This window comes from Patella vulgata, chromosome 1 (assembly GCF_932274485.2).
Source record: "Patella vulgata chromosome 1, xgPatVulg1.2, whole genome shotgun sequence".
NCBI lineage: Eukaryota > Metazoa > Mollusca > Gastropoda > Patellidae > Patella > Patella vulgata.
Genome location: NC_065879.2, coordinates 44511536 through 44525324, shown reverse-complemented (window position 1 = coordinate 44525324; position 13789 = coordinate 44511536). Strand labels below are relative to the sequence as shown.

General features: G+C 36.0%; 1 protein-coding gene across 7 annotated transcripts in view; it reads right to left on the bottom strand.

Moving 5' to 3' along the window:
* The window catches only part of LOC126819772 (monocarboxylate transporter 12), a 29034-nt gene that overhangs the window by 8677 nt on the left and 6568 nt on the right, over nt 1-13789 (bottom strand). For 2 of the 7 annotated variants that reach the window (XM_050547991.2, XM_050548037.2), the window contains exons 2-4: nt 1586-1809; nt 1184-1327; nt 9-743 (exon numbers count right to left, since the gene is read on the bottom strand). In XM_050547991.2, the coding sequence (XP_050403948.1) occupies nt 9-743; nt 1184-1327; nt 1586-1802 (1096 nt within the window). In that variant the 5' untranslated portion in view covers nt 1803-1809. Of the gene's footprint in view, nt 1-8; nt 744-1183; nt 1328-1585; nt 1810-2762; nt 2894-7450; nt 7742-8304; nt 8404-8665; nt 8727-13789 lie in introns of those variants that run through there. The other 5 variants (XM_050548011.2, XM_050548028.2, XM_050548032.2 and 2 more) reach the window with 5 other exon arrangements.

Below are 13789 nucleotides of genomic sequence, written 5' to 3'. Positions count from 1 at the left end.
TGATTTACCTGTGGCAGGACCAGCTGCCAGTGAACCTAAAGCTATCATAAACGACAGATATCCGTTACCCAGGGCAATATATTCCGGTCCTAATAACTCTCGTGATACTTGCGATAAAAACGTAGTCCAAAATCCTGTATAGAATCCAAATAATAACGTATATCCGAGCTGACCAGCAAAATCTTTAAACAACAATGGAAATATTCCAGTGATAACCACCCCGATACCAATCGGACATATAATAGAAGTTATTGAGTCTAGTGTAGAGTTATGTCCCATGAATGCAAAAATCATTCTACTGGTGAAACTAGCCATTCCTATACACGAAATTAGGAAAATGGCACTTTCAAAATCTGTTCCTTTTGCCATGGCATATGATGGCAGATACATATAAATAACAGTGGATCCAAAACTCCAGAAAAGATTAGCGATGCACATGCCGTGAAATAATGGATGACGTAGAGGTAGACAGGATAGTAGAGGTAGCAGACGAACTTCCTTGTCGTCAGGATTAGACTTCATGAGGGCTCCACAAACACACAAATTAAGAGCCACTCCAGCTAGAATCAACATGGTCCCTTTCCATGCATACTGTTCTAATAAAAATCGGATTATGACAGGGAATGTTATGATTCCAGCACCTATCCCACCAACCACAACACTAAGGGCACTAACTCTGCCAGCCACAAAACATTTTTCAACTGCTACTATCGATGGAGAGCAAGCCAGTCCAAAACCAATGCCTAAATTCATAAGATAAATAGAATTAAAATTTTGGGGAGACACTGTGATTTACTTCAAGTATATTCTGTTGCTTTAAAGAGGTACATGTACATGTATTATGTGAGAGCTAATTGTTTTTCATATGGCCTTAAATGAATTTCATTTGTGCACTATTTGCAAAAGATGTGTGCATTCACACACACGCACAACTTTGAGAAACAGTGGACAAAGCACCAAAATGCAACATCAGTTTAGAAGTGAATCTGTATAAGGGTCTTGTTTTATAATTCGATTGAAGTGTTAATATGGTGAAGCTTAGGGACCTTATTCACCAAAACTTTTACTAAAAATATTCCAAGAATATGTAGCCTTTTCATTTGTTAAGGATTAAAATTGGTGCATTGATTATATGACTCTGCCAATGATCTGAATATGACTCCAGAGTATCTATAAAAGTTACCTGTAAGCAATCCATATGTAAGATACACTTGATAGAGTTCTGTTACCACCATACCGAGACCAAGTCCTGTCGCCGCCAGGATACCACCTAACATAACACTTACACGGCATCCCCAATAACTTGTTACAAAACGTAACATAATACCTGAAATAACATTACAAGTGATGTAATCTATGATTATATGCTATCTCCGATTAATTAGTCTTATAGGTGCACTATATCTCATAAGGACTGTTAACTATGCATGACAAGGAGTAGGGTCATCCTTCTTTCTGCTTAGTGTTCTGTCTCTCTCTGTTTGTTGGGGTTGTTTATATACTCCTAGATGAGAGGATGCCAATACTCAATGGTCCCCCCCAACATGTATATATCCTAGAATATGATCGAATGAATGCTACTTACTTGACAAAGCTGTGACGTACAGCAGAATTGATCCGGTCCATGATGCATCAAAATGTGTGGCCGAGAAGTGATCCCTGAAAACCACATGGAATACTCCAAGACTATAGGTGATACCACATATTATAAACTGGGAGAAAAATGCTGCTAATACTACGAGCCAGCTCCCAGCGCCGGTTTCCGGCATACTGTTTTTACGTTTAACTGTCACCACAATCATTTAGTCACTGAAAAAAGAACAATATACTGTTATTCATGTATTATTTCAGAGCCTAACCATGTTTGAACAACTTTTAAATATAGAATCCAAGATATTTCGGTCCCAAGATTACTCAAATCGATGAATTTCAACTTCAGTTATGGACAAGTTCACATTGTTTTCAATTGGATGCCATCTTTAAATATGTTCTTAGATAAATAAATTAGTACCAGTAATAGCTTTTCTGTCTATTTTTGTACAAGCCAACTCATTCTTCACTGATTCCACAATAACAACAGTTTTTACATTAAAATAGTACATGATTTTTATTTTTGAGATATAATGTGAAGGATTTGGATTTCTATAAAAAAAAATTGAAGTAGGCCTGCATTTCTCAAAAGCTGAAGTACTGGTATGTTTCAAAAGCAAGTACAGTGCATGTCTGAAAAGGATGCATATATGGAGGCTTACTCAATCAAGTAATTAGTAAAATTTTAAACCAAATGAGTTACAGCCAATTACACTTATTGTAATCTTAGATATACTGGATAGAGCAATAAACTATAACATACTTTATATGGACGACGTTTCAAAGAGTATTTTCTCAACATTATGAATTACTGTATTATCTTGATAACGTTGAGAGAATACTCTTCGAAACGTCACCCAAATAAATTAGCAGCTGTTTCCCATGAGTATGTATATACATATAGTTTATTACACTTATTGTATTAAAACTAAATACCGACAGAATGAGCAGAAGGACACCGTGTTTGAGTTACCAGGTATTGTTTTGATCTCATCACATTGAGTTATAAATCTGTGACATGTACAGAAACTTGGAATTGAACGTTTAAATGAGCAATGACACAAGAAGGTTATTTTATGGATTTGACAAAAGTAACATGTAGTCTATCTTGTCATTGTGTATGGAGAATTCTATCATCATCAAAAACAATAATAAAAGTACAAAATACATACATTACATATTCTGGTACACAATTAACAAACATTATAAAACAAGTATAGCCTACAGATTATCAAACTTATGAAGAAATTGGCAATAATTGTGTCTGCCTTCATTTTTCACTCTGTCTCTTTGTTCGTGGCTATTATCAACCTCAACTAAATATAACATGACCTCAAAAATAAACATGTAGTATTATTCATGCTCCATTTAACATTAAAGTATACAGCGAGCCAAAAATAACATCCTTAAATGACGTCACAAAGGACATACAATTCATTATATAAATCCACTAAAATAATGTATTGTTTACACATTTGTAATTTGACAGTGTATCAGTGTATGAATGAAACAGATCCTCATCAGTTTAAATAAAGTAAAGGTCAGGATAAAATGCAAAGTCCAATTGACAAATTCAACAAAACTGATAAAGTTGATCCATAATATCATCAAATGTCCAGTTAAAACAATCAACCACATTTACTTTTTTATTCTGATATATATCAAATCATAAAGCTAGTCGTCTGCCCTCATGAGTAAAATGATCATACATAGTTTACAAGCTAACAACAAACTAGATCTAGTTATTATATTCTTTAACCCATATAGATATTACATAACCTACTTGTATTAAAGCTATCAATCTATCTAATGATAAAATATTTCTAAAGGTGAAATCAATAGGCAAATTCTATTCAAGGACATGTACATGTACCTAATTGTATAGATGACCTTTAAAAAGAAAGCTGACTTTACAAATAACTGATAAGGAAAAGAAAGGTTGCCAAACAACGAAACATACGCTAAATCGTCCGGACAGTCAGCAAGAGTTATCACATATATTTACTTTTTTCTGTAATGAAACATTTATAATACACTAAAATCTGATTAAGAGTAACAACTCATTAACTACATGTAATTATCAGAAAACCATTAGAATTTGTTTGGTTTTTATAAAGTTCTGCCCCATGCTAACGTTTAGTATACGAAACATTTAATATCATGGAATTAGCTGTTCAAATTATCAAAATTCATTGAAAATCAATATACTTGTTCGTCTCAAGACCTTAAACTCTGTGTATCAATCTGAAGTCAATCGGATGATAACTTTAGCCTCTATATATAGAGTGTCTCAAGATTTTTCAAAGTGATCAAGGGTCATAACTTTGGCAGTTAATTATCGGAAATCTTTAGGATTCTTCGTCTCATGACCTCAAAAACTGTGTATAAATTTAAAGTCAATCAGATATTAACTTTAGCCTCTAGAGAGCATCCACAAAATTTTTTGAAGTGATCAAGGGCCATAACTCTGGCAGTAATTATTGAAAATCACTGAAAATGAATAGACTTCTTCGTCTCATGACCTTAAACATTTTGTATCAATTTAAAGTTAATCAGATTTTAACTTTAGCCTCTAGAGCGGACGCCGGACCGCCCAACGGATCAACAGATGGGGGCGAGGACAATGTACGACTACTTTTCAATGTGGGCGTATAAAAATGTATGGTCATTGACATTGGCCATTGCTAAGACTGGACTGCAAGTAAATGTGAAAGAATGAAATTATGTTCAAGATTAAAATGTCATCAACTTTACTGGCTACATGTACATCCTCTCCAAAGTATGTTTCCATTCTGCCATTGTAGGCCTATATATGTACATTTGAGTCAGTCTGTCCTGGGACATTTTGTGGGATGATTGTCCAGACAGCATCTGTCCCAGTTAATTATGTAAAATGAGGCAATGAAATTATCTCAGCATTTCTAAAATTCTCAACGCCTATTAATTTTTAAGAACGTATTCGCGAGAGGACCAAGCAAAATCTTGAAAATGTGCTAAGGTGTGATGTTTGAAGTTTCCCATCAGACTATTGCTATTTGACCCCCTAGGGGTCCTGTATTACAGGTATAAATATTTCAGTCATCGCCCGCCTGTACGGCCTACAGCGGGCAATTATTTTTTTTACCATAAAATAGCTGATTTTTCAGTAGATTTTTGTGTTACTTTGCAGGAGCTCCACAGCATTATTTTATCGTACCCACCCCATCTCAGGCAATATTTGAAGAAGGTCTGCTAGGACCTCAATTCCTCACAAGTATTGATTTTTATATCTATTTCCCTGAGCTACTATAGCCATCTGAAATTTGACTGCTCATTAAATTTTTCGGAAAAATCACAGATCTATGTATGCTTGCAATGCTCTTTGAGTAGATAGAAGATATGAAATTTATCAGTATCCAGGTGGTATGATGTCATGAAGTAGCTCTACCAAAAAAGTGAGCGGAACTTAAGAACTGCCCACTCCATTAACCTTCGGGGGCAACTTGAAAAATGCCATTTTCAGATAATTTTAGCCCTACATGTAGTTGCGGCCTGTAAATATAAGAAAATTCGTTATCTAACGTTTAAAATCGATCGAGTAGCATCTATCCGGTCTCTCTACATCTGTTCATTGAGACCTGGACAGTTTCTGACTGAACACTTGTCCCAGTGTTTGCTTGGTCTCCAGCAATGGCGTCTTTTTTCGCAAAATCAGTAAAATGACTACAAAATGCTCCTTTTCGGCCGTTATGCCAGCGATTAAGCATTATTATTATATGTAACTAACTTTAGTTTATTTTGTGTATTTTATAAAATTGTATAAACCTCAATATGTCATGATTTAGTATCGCATTGGATCCATAATTATAGATCTTTTTTTACAATCAGGAACTCTAGCCATTTAGCAGAATAGATTTAGTGATCTGGGACCATACCGCAGGTGGCTGCAAATCGCAGTGATGTAAGAACTAAATGGCCATAGTTACTCATTATTTTCATTCTAATCTATGTAAAGATTATAGTTGTTTTCAGTCAGGATAAAAATTATAATCAGTCTGAGGAAAAGAAATACTGTGACAACTGTACACCTCTTTGTAATGTAAAGAGATACCTTGTCTTTCATTTCATTCAAAATGAATCTTTATACTAGTGCATATCACATAATGAGAATGACCTTGCTTGACTAATTTGTACTGATGGAAGAAACTATTTTAATTGACCTGCGTACACGATTTACTTCCGGTTAAGTAATGCCATTTGGAAACTTTGTGAAGGGAAAATCAAAATGCAACAGTAACCTTAAAAATTTCTATTGAAAATCATCAAAAAACGAAGCATTGTATGAAATAGTAACTACACACGAGTTATTGACAGGTTTTTTCAATAAATATGTGTTTGCTAGTCAAGAAGATTATCTTCAACACAATCAGAACACTGGGTGCTAACATAGCTTTGAAAAATTATCCCCAGTACCAAATGTATAGGGAGCAAAATGGGACAAATGTCCTGGGCACCCCACATTATGGGTTGAGTACAAGATCAAAAGTTCCATTTGATGACCGAGAGATTCTTGTGTTACTCGTCCAGAAGATACCCCAGAATGCATCGAATCAAATCTATTTTTCAAACTTTTCTGGGGAGAGGACTGGGCCCTACTGAATTCTTCCGGGCCACCTACAAGGTTAATCCAGCCCTGTATATCACAGAACTTCATACTGTTACTAGGGACTATAACAAAGGATCCTAGCACAGAAATAAACAGATTTATTCACTGGAATATATCTGTCATTTATTCTTGATAGTCTGAGACAACAGACAATTAAAATCTCTCAATATGTAAATGTAGATGTGTATAAATTATTTAACACAGCTCTTGTTCCTACATGTAGTAGTAATAATGGATTTTATAATGAACATTAAGCTTGTTTTTCTACTTATCCTAATCTGTAATCCAGATCAGTGAACAATTAAATAACTAAAAGTCTGTCTACATGTATATCCACCTATACATCCCTTATATTTACAACAACATATATGACATGACTTGACAGGAATCTCTAATATATATTCTGTCGCCTGAACAAAAAGACAAATTATGTTTTCTCTTACTATAGACTATTAACACTCATAAAATCCAAAATAGAATTTACATAGCAGCAATAAGGCCAGATTAACCTAGTGGGGTGTCCAGGGCAAGATGGGTGGTAGGGGTGTAAGTAAAAAAGCATAGCGTCCAGTAGTGTGTAACAATGACATAGAAAATATTTGATGCAGATATTTTCTTGCTATCTTATACATATTCAAGTTAAATCTAAAACAGATCTCAAAAGGAAATTGGCCATGGGAGGATGACCTTGATGATGGAACCCACAATGAATTAACCATGGACCTTATAGGATTAAGAGTACATGTACCTATCCCTGGGATAACAATGAGCTTTTCTTTGCATCTATATTATACAGATAACTGATTAGCTGATAGTCTCATACAAATATGCATTTATCCTAATTGTAAAATAAAGGTCAAACATATGTAGACTTCTAGTCCAAAACTATATCACTGATCCAATTAACTATAAATAGTAACTAGTGTCATGCAGCAGGGCATGCTTCTTATAGTGTACTCTTAATTCTTGAATACCATTATTCAGGACATATCTTACTTTTGTTCATAAGTATACTAAAATGCAATCCTTTGTTCACTATGGAAATTTTCATTTATCCCTAGTCATAGACCTGATAGCCATTGTGATATACGCATACATAATTATCAATTAAGATGTGCTAGAGATCCATATCATACTAGAAGTACTTGGAAAAAGTAATCTCTCAAAGCCAGGTTTACCTACTGGGGTCAACATACGCACAAGTCTTCATTTTACCTTTTACAAATTTGTAGTTGTATCATTTTCACAGCTATAACCTTTTCCATTTACACTAAAACATCAAAATATCAGTAATATTTAAATTTGGATAGCTACGGCGATAAGTCCAGTCTCTATCGACGATTAATTTACTGCTGGAAGTGACGAAAAACACTTCAAGTAAAACAAATATTGCCTGGTGTCGTCTGCCTTCGTCAAAGTCTCTGTTTACATCTACAGCTGACTGAGGCTGGCTTAGGTTGAAAGGTCAAAGTAGTCACATGACTATCACGTGATACATACGCGTTAGAACTGAATAATAAAAAGTCATATTGCTCGAAGCTCATTTTTAATGGTACGGTAGCTTATAATGTCGTTAAAAGCACATATATAACCATGAATGTTGATCCTGGTGGAAATTATTTATATTCGAGTAAGATCTTGTAAACAAAAGTGAAATATACTTGGACAAAGTCCGTTTTCTTCATTCTCAAGATCGACATAATTGAGAGAGAGAGCGAGAGAGAGAGAGAGAGAGAGAAATGGGGTCTAACGTCCACTCGACACAAACTAGGTCATTTCGGGACTTACACAAGGTTAAATTTTATTTCAATAATTCGCTTGCGCGTAGGATCTTTAGCAGTGGGAGGAAACCGGAGGACCCCGAGAAAACTCACGAGGTTGGACAGGTGACCCTACTCCTTGTCACGTACAACCGGGGAATCGAAACTACGCCAGGTTGACTCAATGACAGCGCGCACGTACGAACCATTTGGCCATCTACTCCCATCAACATTATATTATATGTAGATATAATATACGCCTATAAAACTTTCAATTGTATAACGCAGAATTAAATAGGCTACACTCACAGCCCCAACTGAGGAAACTGAACTATAGGGCAGCGTACCTATGTTATAAAAATTCCAGTCTGCCCGGGTGCCTTTGTTTCTTTATATTTTCTTCTATCCCTGCAAAGATAAGTCTTTATAAGTAAATAATGTATTCAATTGTTCCAGAAACACCCGTTTTTAATGCACAGGACCGATCGTGAACACTAATATCTCAAACATGAAAAGGATAAACCAGCAAGCGGCAGTTTTCATCAACCCTTCCTTGAAGTTATTACGTATTTACGAACACCCGAGTATAAAACCATTATCGTGAATGGACTGACTGTATACGAAAAAGACAAACGAATTTACACAACATATATTAATCTAAAACACATACCAACTAATATAAACTTTAAATGGGTATCATTTTCACATAACTTTTGTATTGATTATGGTCTTTCACTTCGACACGTTGGTGGGGCTCTAACTATACTGGTTAATAAAATGAACAACGTGACATTGACCCGCACTGTACTGACATAGAAAACATGAACAATAAAAGCATGTGACAATGGCTCAATAACACTCGTCAAATATCCACAGAGGCTGAGAAAACTATATACAAACAATAGTATTGATGTAATATGTCAATTGACTTGATGGGTAATAATTCGTGGCTCTAGTTTCTATTTACGCAGACACCGGTCCGTGCTAAATATGATGAGAAAACAAATAAACCACTGTTTATTCCATAAGTTATTAATTTCAGTCATGTTTATATGTCTGGCTAATCTCATTTGACTAATAGAATTTTGTCTCTGAAGGATTATCCACACACAGAGAGAGAATGAGAGTGTGTCTAATTTCAATAATGGTTTGTGTGTGGAAGCCTATGCCGTTTTAACAACAAAATGAATACCCGAATATCTCCCCCCCCCCACCTCTTTTACTGGCGGAATCATGTCATTTTTTACCACATCGATCGATATTACCTAAGATTTCAAAAGGATTATATTGTATCACGTTCGCAGCGACCCCATGATTTCAATAATGGTTTGTGTGTGGAAGTCTTTGGCTGGCAGTGTGAAACACCCCGGGGACCAAGAGGGAAACCCCGTGACCTTTGACAGACAACCCAACCCCTTGTCACGTACACGTATGGGATCACCAAAAGCAAACCATTTGACTTCATATCATATCAAATATTATGATCTAAGAGAGAGAGAGAGAGAGAGGGGTGAAGATATGGGGGAATGGATCGACAGTAAATTAAAACAAAAAATACCCCCCCCCCCCACACACACACACCTATGTCGTCTTGAGATTCGATTCTAGTGGTCTATGCCTGCGTCTCGCCGTTTTACACAAGCCATGGGGCGGGGCGGGGCGGGGGCAGCTACCCCCCTAACTTTCGGGCAATCTGACTTTTCGACCAGACGGTAAAGTGAAAAAAAAAGTAGTTTGCACAATAAGTGCCCGAAATCTAATAAAACACTAATTTTACTTTTTGTTTAATTGAGTACCAGGATTTTACACTGAATTAATTGACTATGATTTAAAACATTTTGTCTGGAGCCACGCTACTTTGTACGACATTTTTCGGGCATCGCTTATTATTTGTGAATGCAGCTGCAACAGTTTGACTGTAATTCAGGTCGGCATTATAGAGTGGGCTTTCGGTTACAAAATCACTGATCAACTTCAGAGAACCAACAATAAAAGGAATGAATAACATAAATAAAGATGTAAAAACGCTACCATACCGGACAACATACCCAAATGGAAGGAAGAATGGACCAGGACTCAAACTCACCAACAAAGCCCCAAGGTAGAGTTGCACCGCCCTGCCATTCTACCGGACAGAACGACCAGACCAACCCAATCGACCCAAAATATATATATATGTACATAATATGTCTATGTCTGTGAAAATGTCCGTCTTTGTCCATGTCTGTTCCGTCAAATCGCATGTTTGTAAATGTCTACTGGCATCTGTTTCGTCCTTTGCACATGTTATCCTACTGTTGTTTATTGTCCTATGTACATATATATGAAAACCTAACCATCCTAATATTTCTCACTAATCACATTGTAAATTAATGCACCTTGTACACATAACACGTCATTGTCTGCGATATCACCTCGGTGGAAGCGGACGTAAAATACAACTAACACTAACTTGAAGCTGCTTAACTCGCGGGCTTGAATAGCAGAAAAACGCATTTACAGCAGTAAGATTTTCAAAATTTTCTCCAGGAGGGCGAGACCCCCATACCCCGCGATGATTGATTGGCTGTTTCGGATTCAGGTCAGCCACCTGCTATATTGCACCACATTGAAGTTGCTCTATTCACGGCTGGAATGGCACGAAAACGCGTTTGCGGCAGTTAAATTTTCAAAATTTTCTGCCTTATGGTCCAACTCCGTGGACTGTAAACGATTGAATCGTTGATTGGAATTCGAGTCAGATACCTAAATTTGAAGTTGTTGTATTCAAGAGCTGAAATAGCAGGAAAACGCGTTTGCGGCCGTCAAATTTTCCAGATTACCTTGGGGATCCCTATACGGTAAGCTCCGTTCCTTCGCCTCTCGCAAAATACTGACGCCCGCTCTCTGTAACCGTCAAATTTTCCATGGCAGATTACCTTGGGGATCCCTATACGGTAAGCTCCGCTCCTTCGTCTCTCGCAAATTACTGACGCCGCCCTCTGTAACCAGAAATTTTTTCGGACATTTCGGGTTCTGCTCCCCCCCCCCACCAACAGTCATCGACCTTACGCCTATGCCGTTTTAACAACAAAATGAAAACCCGAAATACTTCCCCCCACCTCTTTTACTGGCGGAATCATGTCATTTTTTACCACATCGATCGATATTACATAAGATTTCAAAAGGATTATATTGTATCACGTTCGCAGCGACCCCATGACAAATTAATGGATAACTTGCCGGAGAAGACCACGAAATATAATGAAACTATACCATCAGATCAAATGACGTCCTTACCAATAAATCATGATCAAGTGGCGTCTCACACCAAATTAAACAATATCTAACGGAATCAAATATTGTGCTTATGAATCTGATGACGCCTTACTTTTAAATTAACCAAAGGATTACTTTTAAATCAACCCAAGGATTACTTTTAGATTACTTTTAAATCAACCCAAGGATTACTTTTAGATTACTTTTAAATCAACCGAACTATTACTTTTAAATCAACATAAGGATTACTTTTTAAATCAACATAAGGATTACTTTTTAAATAAACCGAAGCCTTATTACCAAACCAAATGACGTCTTTGAAAATAAATCAAGTTACTCTTATTATACCACATACTAAACTTAGGCTGCCTGTCTATACACTTAGCTGGGAACAGACACTTAGCTATAGTTGATGACAGTTTAAGTCATAAATCGACGATCGAAAACACTAAGTATACTTCGAGAATTTTGAGAAGTCAAGTTTTTATTCTGCTTCCATTTAATGGAATTGAATATGTTTATTTAGTCTTTGTGTGTATGCCAGATGTGAAACGGGGTAAAACCGCATTTCAAAACAATATACTAATTTTTGGATATAGCGGTCATTCAGGACAGAGATGTATTCTCGAAGTATGAAGTAGATGAATCTTTGTGTGCAAAATGATTATACCAACGACTTGAATGACGTCTATCAAATAAAATGAAATCACATGATCTTACCACCAATTTATGCGACGTGTCAATTAATGCTGTGTCTTACCATCAAATGAAAATAAGCGGAATTTTAGAATCAATTAAATGACGTGTTGCTATTAAATTAAATGACGTCATACCACATGCAACTAAATAGACTTTTTAATATCAAATTTAAATAAAAGCATGTCGGCCTTGTTACCGCCTGAAATTTCGGCTTCCCACAAATCAGAAAGATAGGTTGCCAGGTAACGAAACATACATACGCCCAAAGCAGCTAAATCGTTCGGGCAGTAATGAAACATTTATAATAAACTAAAATATGATTAAGAGTAACAACTCATTAAGTAATTATCAGAAAATGATTCGAATTTGTTTGGTTTTTATAAAGTTCTGCCCCATGCTAACGTTTAGCATACGAAACACTAGGCTTCTTCGTCTCATGGCCTTAAACGCTGTGTATAATTTTAAAGTCAATCGGATGATAAGCCTCTAGAGCGTAACAAAATATTTCAAGGTGATCAAGGGCCATAACTCTGGCCCTAATTATCGGATATCATTGAAAATCACTAGGCTACTTCGTCTCATGGCCTTACACACTGTGTATAATAACTGTGTATAATCGGATATTAACCTTAGCCTTACACACTGTGTATAATAACTGTGTATAATCGGATATTAACTTTAGCCTCTAGAGCGCCCACAAGCAATTGTGGACGCAGGACCGACCGACGGACGGGCGGGGGCGACGACAATATACGACCACATTTCAATGTGGGCGTATAAAAAGGTACAATAAAAACCCATTTATTCTATGTCACAATTAACTGACACATAGGCTACAATAAGCTGCCACGTCTGATCCGAAAGATAGGTAGCCATTAGCCAATCAACAAAACATACGCCGACAACAACTAATTAGTCCGGAAAGTCAACGAGGGTTCTCGCATACTTTTTCGTTTGTCGGTAATGGAACATTTACGATAAACCAAAATCTGATTAAGAGTAACAACACATTAAGTAATTATAAGAAATGAGTAGAATTTGTTTGGCTTCTAGTTCGCCCCATGCTAACATTTAGTATACAAAAAATATAATATCATGGATTTAGTTGTCCATATCAAAAACCATTGAAAATCAATATGTACTTGTTCGTCTCAGGACCTAAATCTCTGTGTATAAATTTAAAGTCAATTGAATGATAACTATGGCTTGTAAAGCATCCACAAGCTTTTTCGAAGTAATCAAGGGCCATAACTCTGGGAGTAATTATCGTAAATCCTTGAAAATCAAAGTCTTCGTCTCTTGACCTTAAACTATGTATAAATTTAAAATCAATCGAATGATAAAATTGGCCTGTAGAGCATCCACAAGCTTTTTCGAAGTAACCAAGGGCCGTAACTCTGGCAGTAATTATCAGAATTCTTGATTCATCTCATGGCTTTAAACACCGTGTATAAATTTGAAGTCAATCAGATATAAACTTGAGCCTCTAAAGCGTCCACAAGCAAAATGAAAATGAATCTACGAACATCCCTTTGCCCAACAAAATCACTTATAACATTTTTATATCATCTTTTAAAAACAAATGACTATTCCTCGCACAGTTAATATTTTACGAGTAAATGCATACATTCAAGGTGGATTTTTTTTTTAAATGAATGTTAAACCCATCGAGCAACCGGAAACACAATAATCGTGACATATTATATTATATGATAATAGATTTCCGCTTTACTCTCAAAGTCTACTTTCTAAATGTTGATATCATCTTCTTGTACATTTGACGTTCATATTGGAACTAATAACAATATCTTGACACACATTATTAAACATTATTAAC